We start from the raw sequence: 17,944 nt of genomic DNA on the forward strand, positions 1-17,944 counted from the left end.
TTTAAAATATAAATGTTTCTAATCTAATACAGCTAAAGAAATGCCTGAGTTGAAAACAAAGACAAAACAAATTTAAAAGCCTTTTATAGAACTATTTACTGCACAAAAGAAACGGGACAGCAGTGGTTTCCACCCCTCATACTGCTCTATGCATACCTTGTCAGTCACTAACTTTTAAGGAGTAAGCCAGAGTGAAATATATTCTGGGCGATTCTGAGAGCCCCCCTTACAGGACTCACCCTCTCCTTCATGCGGGAGACGATGAACCTCAGGTACGTACTCATCTCCTGCTTGTTCGTATTTTTCTTCTTGATGCTCTGTTAAAGATAGAAAAGGCCAAGATAAAATCTGATCATTTATAAGTCTATATTCTTGTAAAAGATGTCTCTTATATAAAAGATAATAGTATGATGAATCATAGCGATGATTTTCTTAAAATATGTACTGTTTCCAACATTATCTGATGCCAAAAAATTCTTCAAAATTTGCATACCAAAAACAGCATTTAACAAGGTAGGAATCGGAAAATATTATACTGTCCTTGACATAATAACTTAGAGAACTATGCATTTTTTTTCTTTTCTTGATGTTTAAAACTTCAACCAATTTTCAGATGAAAAGAAATAATAACAATAACAATAATGATATAATAATGATATAATGTAGAATCGCTTATTTAAAAAAATCAGTGGCTGAAATCCTTTAGGGAATATTTGAAAATAGCAATATTGAATGGTGAATTTCAACATAACATTATTCTCTGTTAAAAAGATTATTAAATGTCTGTGTCACAAAGGAATTACATACACTGCAGCACACGCATCTACATAACTATTCTAAAGTGTCACGGATCTCTTCAGTAATAACTCCAATTTCTGTTAGTCTTGCCTAAAAGCTAATTAGGTTCCTTCATTTATCTCTCAGAAAATCTAACTTTACATGAAGAAAAAAAGACAGGATTTTTTAACTTTTATGTCATTTCTAGACAGCTAGGAAACAAGGACCAATGTTCCCGTTTCCCTTGTCAAGGTTAATATACCATGACAGACACTGGACCATAAGTAGACTGCACCGCAGAGGACTGAGTAGGTTTGGGCCACTATTTAATAGACGCTGTAACTTTTTCAGGCTGCTACATTGTGAGTCTCTACCCAGTGGTATTGTTACTTACTCCCAAAAGAATTTTATACACAGGAAGTCATCTCAATATGCTAAGTACAATGGAAGAAGGAGCAAAAATTTCTCATGTAAATGAGAAACCTTAGGTATGGCTTAAGCAAACTGATTATACATACACAACATTAAAATATCTGCACAAAAAGTGGAAAACTGTTTTCTGAGCTGGAGACTTACTTTCATACACTTCATGTTTGACATGATCCCCTCCCTTCCTCCTCACCTGGATTCTTTGGCAATGCAGTCACTGCTCTCCTTACTCAGCTTTATTCTATGACCTGTGCAGTTTTATTATGGAGCAGTTTTTCTCAACCTCGGCCATACCTCAGATACACTGGTGGACTCCCACAAAATGCAGCTGGACTCCACCCCTGAGCATCTGAATTGGAATTTCTAAGGGAAAGTTCGTTCATTTACTGTTAATTCCTCAGATGGTTGTGACATCTGGCGAAGACCAAGTACCAATGGTGTAGATGTGGAGTTTAAAATGCAATGACATTTCCTGAACCCCAGGTTTCATAATCTCTGGGGAAAGGGACTTTGATGTAGCTTGTAAATTCTCATTTTAAACAAAATCCCCAGTGAGTCCCAGGCACACAAACACATGAGAACTATTAACTGCTCCCTCCTGTAAGCCAGAGTAAAACAGTGGATCTGAAACACAATCAGCTATCAATGCTTTTGCGTAAACATTCTTGCTAGCATGGCCATCCCTCCAAGCACTGCTTTCTATACTAAACAGCTTGATGAGCTGTTGGATATAGGGAAGAAAGGGTAAGAAGGCCAAGAAGGCTTTGTCCTCACCTCTTGGGAAACCTATATTCCCTTAAAAAGAGGAGAATAAAAACAAATGCTTCCAGGGAGTTTCCTGGTGGCCTAACGGCTGGGGTTCCGGGCTTTCACTGCCGTGGCCCGGGTTCAATCCGTGGTTGGGGAAGTGAGACCCTGCAAGCCGCATGGCATGGCCAAAAACAAACAGACAAAACAACGAAATGCTTCCAACTCCATGCTCTATCGTGCCAACTCTGAAACGTTCTGGAGCACTGCTGACACTGCCGACTCCAAATATCGTTCTGATCATTCAGTCATACAACTGTGTATAAATTCAGGTATAACGGCGATCTACGTCAGATTGGGAGTCTTGTAATACTGCCTGTGGGGTCACGGTTCTTTTACTATTATTCAGGTGGATATACAACCAGCACTGCATGTAGTGCTGAAATATCACTGTAATGCTCACTAAAAACGGTGCCAAACGAAGCAGGGTGGAACACTCTCCTCTCTGGGTCTCCCACCGAACACCTCGAGCTCAACCAGGCAATGAGCGCTCTTGACGCCGATGTCCACTGGTGCTCGGATGTCTGTAGTCACTTGAGAGGCGACGGCGGGGATGGGTGCTCACTGCATCCCCTGCAACATGGCTGCCCTGTCTCCAGGGCTGCTGTGTATTCTACACATGCACAGGAATATATTTTTCTCATCTCTGTACTCTCAGCATCAACCTATGAAGGACTTCACTGTTAGTTAGAATCCAACTCCTTTTGGTTTTAGAGCCTTAGAAAATAAAGCAATTCAGTGTTTCTCTGTAGGTGAAATGTATGCAGTGCTAGAATCAGAATATCTCTACAGGCATACCTCGTTTTATTGCACTTTGCAGATACTGTGTTGTTTACAAACTAAAGGTTTGTGGCAACCCTGCACTGAGCAAGTCTATCGGTGCCCTTTTCCTGACAGCATTCGCTCACTTAGTGTCACTAGGTCACATGTAGTAATTCTCATAGTATTTCAGACTTTTTCAATATTACTATATTATTGTATTTGTTACAGTGATCTTTGATCAATGACCTTTGATGTTACTATTGCGAAACAATTATGACTCGCTGAAGGCTCAGACGATGGTTAGCATTTTTTAGCGATGAAGTACTTTTTAATTAAGGTATGTACCTTTTTTGACATAATGCTATTGCATACTTACTAGTTTAAACTAGTTTAAACTTCTATGTACATCCAGAAACCAACTAGTTTGTGCAACTAACTTGATTGTGATACTTGCTTTACCGTTGTGGTCTGGAACCAAATCTGCAATACCTCCGAGGTATGCCTGTATAGCTAAAATATCCTAACCAACTGGTTCTTTCCTTGAAACAAAAAATATTGAAACTTTTTGAAACAGTAGGGAAATTTTACTTTGCTTAAGTTTAGGTAACTGTGCATTACATTGTTCATGTAATTCCCCTGTTTAAATGAAGGTCTATTTTCAGTTCCTATTTCCTTTCCATAGAGAATCTACAAAATACATGGGTATTACATGCTCTCAGAATGCTTTTACTTTGGTTTCACCTGTTTAAACATTTTTAGATTAATTGCTAATTTAGAATAACCATGTGCAGCAACATTTCTTTCTGGGAAGACTCCAAATGTACAGAATTCAGGCCGAGGGCCTTAATTTTACAAAACTATAATAAATGATAAATTAGAGGATAAAAATCTGATTTTGTATCATGTTTAAATTTGCTTAGAGTAAGGTGCTAGAGTATCTCTCCTCTTCAGTGTGCAGTTGAAAGTGGTGATATATGCTTAGAAAAGTGACTATATTTCAGCAAAATGTAAAAGGAAACAAGGGGGATGGATGACTTTCTGTGGCTAAATAGATGTGACCCACCCCCACCCTTCATAGCTCCAACTCTGGCAAAATATTACTACCTAGAAAGTCCCCTACACATTTTATAAAGTGCCACCCAGATTTAGGCATCCCACTTCAGTGCTGATCACCTCTGTTTGTGCATTAGAACCGCCTGGGAAAGCCTTTAAAAAAACACCAATGTCCACTTATACAAAGTTCTGGAACAGGAACAACTTATCTGATGGACACTAATGACAGTGGCGCCCATCTGGTATGGGGTGGGATTCAATGGTCATGTCGGTGGGACTTGGGTGCACAGCTATGTGTGCATTTGTCTATTTCTCAAGTGGCATATTCAAGACTTGTGCAAATCACTGCAATGTAAATTTTACCTCCAAGGAAAAAGCCACCACTGTCTAGGTGCCACCCAGAGATGGTGCTGACACTGGTTTACAGAGGAGCCTGGGCACTGGCAGTCCTAACACCCCAGGTATTTCTCACAGGCATTCCTGACTGAGAACCACTGCACAGCAATATAAGAGAGGCTGTTTCCTTACACAAACACATGCAGTGGCCCAACTCACCTCTGCTGCTGTCCCGAGAAGAGTCAAGAGGCAGAGCTGCAAAGCTGGCTTCTAAAGTGACACCAGATCTAGAAGCCTCTCTGTCTACTTGCTCACACTAACAGAAAGGCACCTCTCTCACGTTTCAACTATTTGTTGGTTCTCTTCAGTTAACGTATTAGGAACTTCAATCATTATGGCTGTATAGGAGTCACCAAAAGAAGTTTCCTATCCAAGGATGATTATTTTTTTGAAAGCCTCTATGTTACTTGTTTATTTTAATTTTTTTACTTGCTGCCCAATACATCTTTTCTGGTGACAGATATGGGATTCTACTGAAGATGTAGGGCAAGAACTGAAGTGCGTGTGAACACTCCAGTTGGTAAGTGTATCCAGGAGGCTGGGGGAGCCCACTTCCCACACGTGCGGGCTGAGGCACTTGCTCAGAGAAGAGAAGCAAACAAAAGAGAAGACCCTGAACAGATGCAAAATCTCTTCCAACAATTTGTAGGGACGAAGCACTTGTTATAAGATGCTTTCACAGTTGCTGAACTTGTGGGCTTTCTTTTTAACACTTTCTGGTTATGATTTAGAGAGTTGGTATTTCACAAAGGAAATCAACAGAGCACACAGCTCTGTCCAGGGCTGCACCCTAAGACTTCTAAGGACATCTTAGGTAGCATGTTGTGAGCTGCCTTATGTGACAGTCACAGCAGAGTTAGTGCCTGTCGGCCAAACCAGGACATTGGCGTGGCTTGAAAAAAGCCACTATAAGAGAAATGAAAGAGGTAGCTTCTAAGGTAAACACCATTCTGCTTGTAACATAACTAAGCAGATAGCTCTTGACAACAAGGTAAGAAAAACAGAAAAATAGTGCTGTATAAAATCTGCAGATTATTTCAGATCCAATTCTTTCTCAGACTTTGAAGACCTCAGAACTCCTCAGTAAAGGCCTTTTTGTAACAGCTCAGGATCCACCAGAGTGAAGCCCAGTAAGTTTTGGTAACTGCCCATATCACCTGGCAGCATACAGGAGTGACTTTGGTCAATATCTACAAATAATAAAGAGCGAAACTTCCTATTACATGCCCAAAGTTGCTGCAACCATTGTTAGACGACAGAAATCACATGGCCGAAGCTGTGTTACAAAGGTGGATAAGACATCCACTAACCTAAGATGCACTTAAGTATATTACAGATAACCGAGGGGCTGCTTCCCTTTAAGAGAAAAATAATAGAAAATCTTGAATATCTTCTTGAGTAAGGAATTCTTAAGCTAGTTACAATAATTGCTGGATTATAGCAAATCAAATGAGTCTAGGTAGATACCACAAGACAAAACATGAATAGAGTAATTCAGCCATGCTCAGTGCCTTACAGTGTTTTTTGGCTGGAAGCAGGTAGGAACAAGTTTTGATCCTGTCAAGGTTTATCCACAGCTGATTATTGATAATGATGCCCAAGCACCATTATTTGAAGGAACATTCAGGACTGAATGGTCTGGAATTTTCAATGTGCCCTAGAAACACAGGGCACTTCAGTTGTAGAAACATATTTTAGCAGAGAATTAACTTCTGGAAATACCACTTCTATACACCAAGTATCCAAAAGAAAAAAAGAAGTGTAAAATCAGAAATCCAGGGGTCTTTTCCTTAGATAATATATTTGTGCTGCTCACGTCGCCAAATCCAAGCTCCCAAGTCTGTTATTAACAAGAGCTTCCCACTTTCTTGGGGATTCCCAACACCCAAAATGTTCTTCCCACAGCAGGCTGGACCAGAGGCAGGCAAACTTCTGTGAAGGGCCAGACGGTAACTATTTTAGGCTTTGAGGACATTCAGTTGGTGGCTGTCTCAACTACTTAGCCCTGCTATTGTGGTGAGAAGACAGCTATAAATAATGCATGCGTTCCATGAGCAGGGCTGTGTTCCAATAAAACATGTAAATACTGAAATTTTAATTTCTTATAATTTTCACATGTCACAAAATATTATTTCTCTCTTTCTTCAACTATTTAAAAGTATAAAACCCACCCTCAGCTCATGAGCAGTACAAAAACAGGTGATGGGCTTGATTTGGCCCATGGGTCATAGTTTGCCAACCCCTGGACTATAAGTTCTATAATAGCAGGGTCCATGATGGTCTAGTTCAGTGTTCTTTTGCCAACGCATCGTACAGTATCTGTCAAATAGTAAATACTCAATAAATACTAGTTGAATTGAACTAACGGCAGTCATTACTAACCAACTTCATTGCCTACTAGAAAAAAACATTCCATGTAGTTGAACTCAATAAGATCCTTCCAAAATGTGAAATATTTATTCACACCCAAGCTGTGTTAGCACATTCAAGCCACTATAAACCATTTTGTTAATGTTTGTCACTGTCAGATGACCCCTAAATAGGGCTGATGTCCTCTAACAATCAGAGGCTCACTTGATGTTAGTGAGCGTGCAGGAAAGCTCGTGAGCCTCAACCCCAAGGATGTGTTCTAAACAAGCACATCCAGTGATTCTGCTACAGATGGCCTCTGGGGCTTATTGGAGAAACACTAGTCTGCATATAAATTACCTATATTGTCAGAGGAACCGGGAAGCTCCAAGCTCTCCTCCATAACTATCTGTAATCACAGAATAGAAATGAATCCCAATGAATTTTAGCTGCACACAAATTGCCTATGTTAAGGAACTCAGGGGCTCTGCAATATTCTCTATAACCACTTGTAATGCTGGAATACAAAGGAATCAAAGAATTTATAAGAAACCCAATATTTGAGATTTTAACAGTACAGCTGGTCTGGTGGGAGTGGCCCCAAGCCCTACTATTTCTCCTCTGTACCACTGGGACCCCAGCAGCCCCTCAATGACAATCACTTTCTAGCACAGTCTTCTAAAAATATACCAATGTTCAGTCTTGTTCAACCCCAGTACTGACACACTGAAATTAAGTCTCCTCTACAAGAGCAGAAGAACAGAACACCACACCTGCTGCCAGCACCAGCATAGGAACTTGGTTAAACACTTCTGCATTCGGAGTGCACGACTCCCTATAGCTCCATCCTACATCTCCCACAGACAGTCCAGCAACAATCATCTGCACCTGAGTTTCCGGCACTAGTATTTTTGGGTTTTTTTTTTAAACTTAAGTTAAAGAAACTTAAGGTTAAAAATCTCCGCTAGGCTGTCATAAATATGCCTTCTTACTCATAGGTAAAAGTTGAACTTGGAGGATAATTCAAACCACAAAGAACATCTTGAGGTGGATTCTTGGAGTGTGTTGGCAAACATGACTCTACTCTCAGGCACTCCCTACTTGAGAAGCTGCTCCTACAGAATCACTAATGCACAGGGTTTCCAGACTTCTTCATAGAGATTTACAGAACAGCACTGAATGCCACTTCAGCTGTGTCTGTATTTATTAATTTTAACAGAGACAACTCTCTGCTCTGTGATTGAGGTTGGGAGGTTTTGACTAAGTTCAGATGATATAATCAGCTTTGTATCTGCCTGTCTAGGGTGATTTACCAACTATTAAAGTATAGTCTCAAATTAATTCCACAAGTCACACAACTGACTGGTATTGTGAAAACATGGAGAATTTCTATATCCACTACATCCACATAGAAATTGCTATAATACTAGCTATAGAGAGAAGGGTGTTACGTTATTCTTGTTATGTCAGGAATTTTATTATTCAAGATTAAATTTAGTTTTGGACATAACTTTAAGTTCTTCTCTAGCATGTTACAGGGATTTAAGAATAGGAAAGGGACATTTGCAAGTTTATGGAACACAGGTTGTGTCTACTTGTTCCTTCCATCTTCTACCAACACTAGTCTTTAAAAGAAAGAACAAGATCCAAAAGGCAGAGGGAGGACGGATTCTTCAATGGAGTAAACCTTTCCATTCTCTCTTCTGAAAATCACTTGTCTCTGTTTTGGGGTCACGGAATGAGTATCATATGTTCTCTGCTTAATGAGGCTGACAACCAGCCAACATTACACTACCTAACTCCCCACTCCTTCCCCTACCTCCCCACTCCTACCTCTCCACCCCTTCCTCTCTGGCCTCATCACCTGCAGAGACAGTAAAAGGAAATTGTGTGCACTTTGTACATCTTTTCAGTACATCAATACTGGAAACACTAAATGAGCTTTCTATTTATCTAGATTAAGTTGTAAGCATCTTGATGTAGGAACCAGCCCAACTATTAACTCTTTAATCCCTTATAGCTAAAATAAAAGTTCTATTAACATTTTTTAAAAGCCACTAAAAAGATACATATCAAGGGCAAAATACACCCCAAACATTTCACACTCACATCCAACCCTTTCTGACTGTAACTTGTTAAATTCATCATGGGGCGGCAATATGGAAAGTGTGGAGATTTTTTCTTTCTTGCTTGGCTCCAGGTAGTTTTATAAAGACCTTATATAAAAATACATGAGATTTTACAATTTTATATCCTAGATCCAATTTTAAAAATCCTTTATCAATGTTCCCATTACTTTTTCCTCTAGTAAAGCCCGAAATGAATACCAAAACTGCCTTATAAAGTAATTGGTTCAGACAAAGATATTCTTAAAAATTAATTTTCTACTTTTGTGAGTATAAAAATAAGACCCCATTGTCTTTAAAAATTGTAAAAAAAAATTTTGATTAATGTTCATTCATAGCTTTTAATACTATGATTGTCTACACTTTTTAAAAACGCTTCTTCTATTTTATTTAAAAATCAAATCTCTACTCCAGAATTGATAATATGTATCTTGAAGGTAAAGGTACTTACTTTCAGGGTCAAAATCATAATAAACTTCCCACATTAAAAAAGGAAGACTAATCAGAAAGCAAGAATACAGTTTCACAGTAGATACATAGAGTAAAGAATATATGTTTAAAATATTTTCGTTTCGCATTTTGTCCTGTTTCACTCTGAACATTAAATGAGAATTCTCCTTAATTTTGAGATTTAAAAAAACTATACTGCCTACATACCCAAAAGAATGAAAAATGAATTCAGAAGTAAATTTCTATCTCCAGTTTCAAGAAATAGCTTTCATCATGAGTCACAGTACAAATGACTCAAATATAACTTACCCAGAACTAAGTTAACAGTTACAAGTCAGTATGTACCCATGGTGACCTCCTAAATAGCAACTCAGTCTTGGTTCAGTTTTAGTTAACAGTTAAATTCCCTTGTTTTCAGTAGCTGTCTAACGAGTATACTATACCCCATATGAAAAAAATATATAGTACCTGGGGATTAACATCCAGTCTAAAAGTTAATTTTAAATGCTTTATATAGACTTCTTTCTGTATATATCTATTAAGTTTCCTGTAAAATAGACATCTTCATTCTAAATATTTTAAGGAGAAGCTGCAGCAGTAGGTAGATTTTAGGAATAATTCCTACTAGTGTAGCTCCCTTCCTCGGATCTCCTTAGATGGCCTACTAGTCAAGCATCAGAGAATCAGGCGCTGAAAATTTGGGAGAGCTTTGTGGATTAGATGTAGAACCAAAGTATTCTTAAATAAGTAAAATTCTCCCATATAAATTCTTCATTTTCTTATCTACATTTTCTTGTGTTTCTGTATTTTATTAGTAGGCTAAGTTGCTTCACCATACATTTGTACATTAACACAAATTTTAAAGTTTGTGACCCTTAAACAGAGAAAAATACCATATGAAACATTTGTGGGCAGATGAGTATTTTATAGTTTTAAAGACATACTGGAATAATATATCCCCTATCCAATACTTTGAATGCTATTTTTTCTTTTGTGACTTAAGTTGATCCCTTCATATATAAGTTGCGACAAGTGCATCATAAAGGGGATGTAAAGTGAACCAAAGATGTTAAGGATATAAATAGTAATACAACATTTTTATATTATAAGACAATTATAAAAGCCTAAGATATGGGTAAGGGAATAAGAGGTACAAACTACAATGCATAAAATAAATAAGCTACAAGGATATTTAGTACAACACAGGAAATACAGCCAATATTTATAATAACTAAATGGAATATAACTTCTAAAAATTGTGAATCACTACGTTGTACACCTGAAACATATAATATGTATGTCAACTATACCTCAATTAAAAGAAAAATAGACATCCCAACTTAAAAAAAAATCTTTGGATGGATTTCACTGGAGCAGCACAGCGGACCAAATATGGAAAAGGAGGCAAGGAGGTCACTGCAGACTTCCCATTCTAGTACTTTCCATGGGAGCACAGTTCAGAGCCCTACATTCTGCTCCCCAATGACAGATTTTAATCCTAACATAAAATGTTCATTCATCTGAATTTGAAAGGAGCAGTAACATGAATCTACAACTCCTTAAAGTTATAAAAACAAAATTCATTTATGTAAGGAACATGAACATATTCAAAGAGGATGGAGGAAATAGGGACCTTTCAAAATACTGTCTCAGAATTGTTAGCCTGGGAAGTGCCAACTATTTTGTTTTGCTATACAGTTTCCCCTGCAGTTGATCTTCTGATTTTTAGGAAGTACCAGCTTAATAGCAAACACAGCACTATCAAATATTGTAGCCATTGATCTGTGCACTATACGTTACGTCACACCACACTGTAACTTACACAGCCACAATGCAGTGCTTGCTGAACAATCTGCTGTGCAGAGGAGGGGCAGCAGGGCGCAAGCTGGTTTATAACCTTCCTTTAGAATTCTTCCAAGTCGGAACTATGGCTTGATGGGGAGAACAAATGCCAGGCCACTCATGAGGCTGACATTTTGTATCAAAATGTTTCTCTTGGAGTACTACAGGCATTGCGATATGCAGTTATAACACTGCACTGTCTAATACAGTAAGTAGCCATAAGCCACATGTGCCCAACTGAAATCCAGTTCCTGGGTCTCCAAGCCACATTCAAGTACTCAACAGACACATGCCCAGTGGCTCCTACTGGACAGCACAGAGAGAACACTTCCATGCCCATACAAAGATCTACCAGATAGCTATGATCTAAAAAGCAACATGGCGCCAACCTGGGGGGTGGTCTTAGGGTTTCCTGTAAGATGTCACCTTGCCCATGTGTTAAAAAACCCAAGTAGATATCATTCAAATAGTACCACGATGTTTACCAGCAGGGTTGGAGGCAAGTGTGCAGTGCGTGCACGCACACACACATACATGTACATGCATAGCTGGACACACACATGCATACACACGTATATGCACACAACTCTGACATGCATACACACATACACATTCACACAGACATGCATTGCATACACGTATGCTCACAGGCACACACGCACACACATAGTCTTGTGCACACACACAGGCCTGCCTTCTGCAAGTACAGCATCAAGGAAAAAATGACTTTGGAACCTGCAAACTATATAAATGAAAATGAAGGAACATTAAAATGAGACATCCATTTGGAGCCTATCAAATTGGTAACAAAAAATTGGAGAATACTTTCAATGTCGGTATAAATGGGTATAATCTTCTGGTGATTTTTTTAATCACAAACTGAAATGTGCCTATCCTTTAAGAATTCCACTTCAATGAATTTATTTATCCTGTGAAGGCAATCAAACAGAATTAGGTAGACATATGTAAATTAATTCTCTTTTTAAAAAATAAAATTGACTACATTTTGTTTTGAAGATATATCCTTTAGGCAAATAAAATCTCTAAAGCAATTTTCACTTAAAAGTTATGGTTTTCTCATTTTTTTTCCTGGAAAATTCATGGCTATTTCAGGAATATAAAATTCAAATATATCTAAATATAACAAAATATAAACTTCAGTTTCATACAGAAATAAATTATTATGAGCAGACTGCTCTTCCAGGTGTAAGGGGGGCATGATCCCAGACACGGTGGTACTGGTGTCCCATCCCCCGCCCACCCTGACAGGTGAGTTTCAGTGCAGTGTTGCTGGTCAGACAGCACATGGAAACAACATAAATGTGCATCAGGGAAGCCCTTTCACATTGTAGAAAAAAGATGTCTGGGACATTGTTGAGGAAGCAAACTGGCTATGATCCAGCAGTGTATGTAAGCCATGAATCCATCCAGTTACACAGATGGATACAGCTGGATGCGCACAGAGAGGTCTGTGAGCACATTCACCTGTGATGCAGTCGCATTTCTGGGAATTTTATTTTTTTGCTTTATCCTCCTCTAAATTATTTGATTTTTTTTTACAGTAAACTTTTAAAAAAGTAATTTAAAATTCTTTTTTATTTTCAATTAATAAGAGTTCTCAGTAACAAGAGTGTGAAACAGGACATTACTTGAACTTTTTTCAAAGCAAAATGCTAATCTGATATTCATGGGCTCTATTTCAATAACAATCTACTGTACTTGTAAAATAATAGTTTAATTATTGTTTAGAAAGGCATACATTCCAAAGAAATATCTTCAGGATTCTGAGATTTATTATGAAAACTGAAAAAACTATTCTAAATTGAGAAAAATTCCCATCATTGCCTTCTTAAGATATTTTGGAATTCATCAGATATATGATATAAAGTTACTTGAGCTGAAGTGAATCTGGTAACAGCTGACAGCTGGGTGAGAGGTAACCTATTCAATGCTGTAAGGGACAGAGGTTATATAAAAACAAGTCTTCTGACCACTATAAAGTATTAAAAATGTTTTCATCTTCAATTTTATATAGCAGTGATTGGCTTCTATCCACTATTTTTCCTGTATTGAAATTTGGCCCTCGCATCTTATCTTCAAAATTCCTCATTAGTAAATCTAATTAATATATATTCTTTCCAAACACTAATTTCAAAGAAAAGTAGAGAAGTCATTATGCTGACTTGGAACCATAATTTTTAAGTTTCGGTCTATAGACTTAGTCCTCTTAGTCCAAGAATATTTAAATCTGGTCAGTCACTCTCCTGTTAGATTATTAAAAACAGCTTTACTGGAAGTCTTGACACATCATTTAAAAAAAAACCCAAAACCAACCAAAAAAGATATTTAAAATTCTCTTAGAATCTCAAGGTTATTATTATCCCTTTTCTCAGGAAGGAAACTGTTAGCACTTATCCTTTTCTTGAAGATAACAATTTAAAAAATAGAACAGATCTAACATAGAAATAACTATCTCTTTGGAATTTTTAAAGCTCAAGCTAAAACTCACCATCCCCAACCCAGACACAGGCTTTTTGAGTCTAACGAAAGAGTAGCTCACAGTCTATGAAAGGAATATGTGAATCACAATTTTTTATTGACTCATAGCATCATTTCAGTAAGCATAATTATATCACAATGTGAAAATATCTGGCCTGACAAAGACAAAAAGAAAACCAAAGGAAAGAAGAGAAAGGCAGGATGGGATTGGCTAAGTTCTACTTTGGCTATCACGTTTCTGTGCGAGCCAGCAACTCACTGAAATTAAAAGTTTTTCATCTTATCAGTCAAGAGTAGAGCAAACACATTTAGAAAATGGAATCTGACTACTTGATAGTGAATTCTGACGGAGAAAGTATTACACATTTTCTTCAAAGGTCTAAATGTTCAACTTCCATTCTTCATGTAAGGAATATAAAACATCTACCATCACGTTTAACCCAACCTCAAAAATCCCAGTGTTTTTGTTTAAATTCTTTACTATGAGAATATGAACTAAATATTAGATATTAAAAAGCTATGGCTATAAAGACACAGGTGTGTCCAGAATTGTATTTCCTAAGTCCCTGAGTCCCTATTATTTGATCAGTGACCACACTTCTTTTATATTTTCACTACATTAATGCTTCTGTTCTTCAGATCTCATTAATTCTTTACTTCCTCTAGTGTAAATTGTTACCAAAAACCAGGAGATATTTACTGGTAAAACACAAATCCATGAGAGTAAATTACGAGTATTAATGCAGTTCCCACATGACCAATAACACTGATTTCTTGTAGCCATTATAATTCCTGCAGACCTCAAAGAGGAGGTCTATACCTTGAGGCCTGATACTGATTTATTCAGACCTAGGGATTTATCACGACTTATCTAGCATTTAGGCATTTGATTACAAGTCATCATTACACATTTTTTAAAATGCGATCCCTATGGTCTTTTTTTTTCTGCCTACTGAATATGTACAGTAGTGCTGTTAAGAAGCATACCACGGTAATACAAAGCCACAGACACTAAGGGAAGACTAGAATGAACACTGTACTTTGCTCATCGTGCTGGCAAATGAGCCAAGAAATTTTTAGCTGATACCAAAGAGGAGATAATTATAAAGACAAAACTTTTTTTGGACGAATAAATGAGTATTATAAAACATATTCACCAACAGGACTCATGAGTAATCTGGGCAATTTGCATGGTTCCAAGTAAGTATCTTAACAATTCTAAGTACAAAACAATAGAAGTTCCAATCAAATAATTCTTTACTGATCACCATCAATGCCATACATAATGTAGTGTTTAGGCATCTCATATCACTCATATACACACATACCACATTTGCAACCAACAAGCACAGCCATGTATACTTTTCAATGGGGAAATAATATGAATGAAAATAACTGTGGGAAGTACCTATTTTACCTACCAGACTATTTCATTTTGTAGAATTCTTTATATACAACTGTTCCATCCCTCCACCCTCCAAATAAAAGAAATAAACTAACCCATGATATGACAAAAAATAAAGGCAACATTACATGGATATAAAATGGGAAGTAGATACAGAACGTTTCCAACAATGTGCCTTTTGCTACCTGTGTTTCCTGAGAAGCAGAGAGGACTGACTGAACAGACCTTGGTATGGGAGAGTGGTTCTTGATTCCTAAAGGCTATCCATTAAAGAGTCACACAATCCAGCGGGAATTGTAAAGTGAGAGAAAAGAGTATTTTTTACATGATTGAAACTTTCTAAAATCCATACCCTGAATATGTGTCCTGTGATATTCATTTATGAGTGTTCTATGTTCATTAACCAACATTGCAGTAGATAACCCCCACCCTCCAGTACTTTATCCATTAACCTGGCAAGACCACCTGGGATATCTTTGTGCAGCTATTATGAATGAATTCCAACCCTCTGACCAGCACATTAAAGCTCATAGGTACTCACCCTGCAAACTGGGCACTGCCAGTGACTACTGCTGTCTCTAAGCCTGTACTCATCAGACAAACACTTGGAATGATACACACGAAAACACAGGTCACATATCAACACCTCTCCAGGCAAATGGCATTCAAAACAATACCAGTCATGATTTTCTGTTTCCCAGTCCTACAAAAAATACAAAATAGTTTCGTATGACATTTTGTCAATATCTGCAATGACTAAGAACAAAATTGAAACTAAAGTCCATCAGAAGTTAGGCATTATAAACAATTTTAGACATTTACTGTGTTAAAACAAGAGGGAAAAAATACCTAGAAATTCGCTTCTTTAAATTTTTAATTCTCTCCTAAACATATTAATATTCAGAAATATCTTAAGGTGATCTGATAACAAAACCAGTCCAAAATGAAATAAGTCCAAAGCCAATCCCAGTTCTAACATTATCTTTCGTTTTTATAGTCTATGGGATAATTTCTTCAGTAAATGGAATACCCCAAAGCAAGATCTATAACTTAGTATTTCAAATAAACAAACCTCTGTTTTGTTCTGATTTTTAAAAAATATACTAAGTACTTAGCATACTTTGGGAACAGAGAGAATAGTAATAAATGGTGATGCTCACTATTCTTATCTTCTCATCCATGGTATTGGATGCTTTATTGAAAATAACCATTAATCAGAATGTCCATGTTCTGATAGGTTGTCAAATTTTCAGGGTCTGTTGAATTTGGAAAAATAAATTGAAAATGTGAAACTAAAGGTTTAATCACATTCTCCAAAGGACATTACCACAAAAAAAAAAAAAAAAAAAAGGAAGCAGGCTTATTTTCTTATTGGGCTATTCCTGGAAATAAAAGACCATAACTGCAGGTATACAGGTTTCTTCAACATTTTCTTTTTTGTTACACTCTTTTTTTTTTTGTACAGCCAGTACCATTTAAACACAAACAGGAGAATAGTGTAAGTTCCTTTAATTTGGAATTCATTCTTCATAAATATCACTCTTAGCTTTTATCAAAAAATACCCCTGTTAAGAGTGATGGATTAATTCTCAACCTTCTTTTGTAGATGTGGAAGTTACATGAATAAGGGTTAAACCCACATTTAGTGTTATCAAGGCCACTTCCCAATGGGGACCTTGAAATTTCAAACTTGGGTTCTGCCATCATTTTTCTTTTTATAAATCACTGTCTACTCTGATTCTGGGAGAGAGCAGCTTTTTCATTCCCTCTTACATCAATGACTCCCCCAATAAATTGGCTTCGATAGAGCACTTGTCTAGTAAGCACTGACTCACTGGCACCTAAGGTTCAAATGTATTACTGCTTGACCATATGAGAAGGCTACGTCTCTCTCCTTCAAAAGGGAAGGGAGTTGCTACTGTTCTGAAATTCACACCTTCCAACCTACATTCAGAGTCATGGCTAAAGTACATAAGTAAGTTCTACAAAAATGTAAACTTTCTGGTTTGCTTTTTAGTAAGAAATTGGCGGTCTTTATCAACCAAAGTAACAAAGAAAAAAGCATGACCATTTTTAGTTATTTGCTGCAGATGTATAAACTCTGGAGATTTACTATGGAGGAATAATTTCAGTCAGACTGCTTAAAAATCGTAAGATACTGATTTGACAGAAAACCCTAATCTGTGCATGGTGGGTAAAAATCTCCCCCAAAAAGTTTGACACAGTGATGACACAGAGACACAGTAAGTTGTGGTGCCTGGCTGTACTAAAATAACAATCATTGGTGTACCCCTTTCACAGAGCTCATAAGTAAGCTGCATTTTAGCTCTTTCAATGTTTGTATCAAAAAATCATTGATGATCTAGGTTTCAATGGAGGTAAGATTTTTTTTAGTTAACTCTTCCCAAGTTTAAAACAAAGGATTTCAGAATATTTTCCTCATATCTGTTCAGAAACATCTTAAAGGATTTTCGTGGCTTATATATACTCATTATTAACAAAAGAAACTGCCATCCTTCATCATTTGAATTTTTTTACATTAATTCATCTTCCTGTTATTCTCAAAATGATAGTTACTAGGTTAACTAAGAAAAGGAAGCAAGAGAACACAATTTTGGTCCATAGCTCCAGCCTCCCCGTATCACCTCCTACCTTCGTCTATCCCTACCTTCTCCCATCCACCTATGAAACGAGGATGAAAACGGATCTTTCTTCAATGGGGTGTTTAATTCTAGACCTAGTTTTTCATAAAAATTATAGAAATGAAAGTGTAATTCAAATGAAGTAAAAGTAGAGAAACATTTGGATATATGTTTATATAATGGCATACAACTAACTCTTATCTGATATAAAAGAAAGTATGAGCTGGGAATGTATGTGCTGTTCATTCTTTTAATCACTGCAATAGCTGTTTAGAATATACAAAACATGCAAAAGTCAAGTTCAAAAGTTACTACATTCTGAATCCAGGAAACATTTTTCTGAGGTATAAACGATATAAGCATGTTTATTATAGGTAGAGTTGCCTACGGTTTGTCTTTTAGTAAAC

The 17,944-nt window shown here is 37.0% G+C and overlaps 1 protein-coding gene across 13 annotated transcripts in view; it reads right to left on the reverse strand.

Moving 5' to 3' along the window:
• The window catches only part of ZMYND11 (zinc finger MYND-type containing 11), a 126,849-nt gene that overhangs the window by 23,081 nt on the left and 85,824 nt on the right, over positions 1–17,944 (reverse strand). For 11 of the 13 annotated variants that reach the window (XM_082619804.1, XM_082619813.1, XM_082619810.1 and 8 more), the window contains 2 exons: positions 15,437–15,598; positions 240–317 (listed from right to left, as the gene is read on the reverse strand). In XM_082619804.1, the coding sequence (XP_082475930.1) occupies positions 240–317; positions 15,437–15,598 (240 nt within the window). The remainder of the gene's footprint in view (positions 1–239; positions 318–15,436; positions 15,599–17,944) is intronic. The other 2 variants (XM_082619806.1, XM_082619805.1) reach the window with 1 other exon arrangement.

Source organism: Mesoplodon mirus (assembly GCF_964341445.2).
Source record: "Mesoplodon mirus genome assembly, chromosome: 4".
NCBI lineage: Eukaryota > Metazoa > Chordata > Mammalia > Artiodactyla > Ziphiidae > Mesoplodon > Mesoplodon mirus.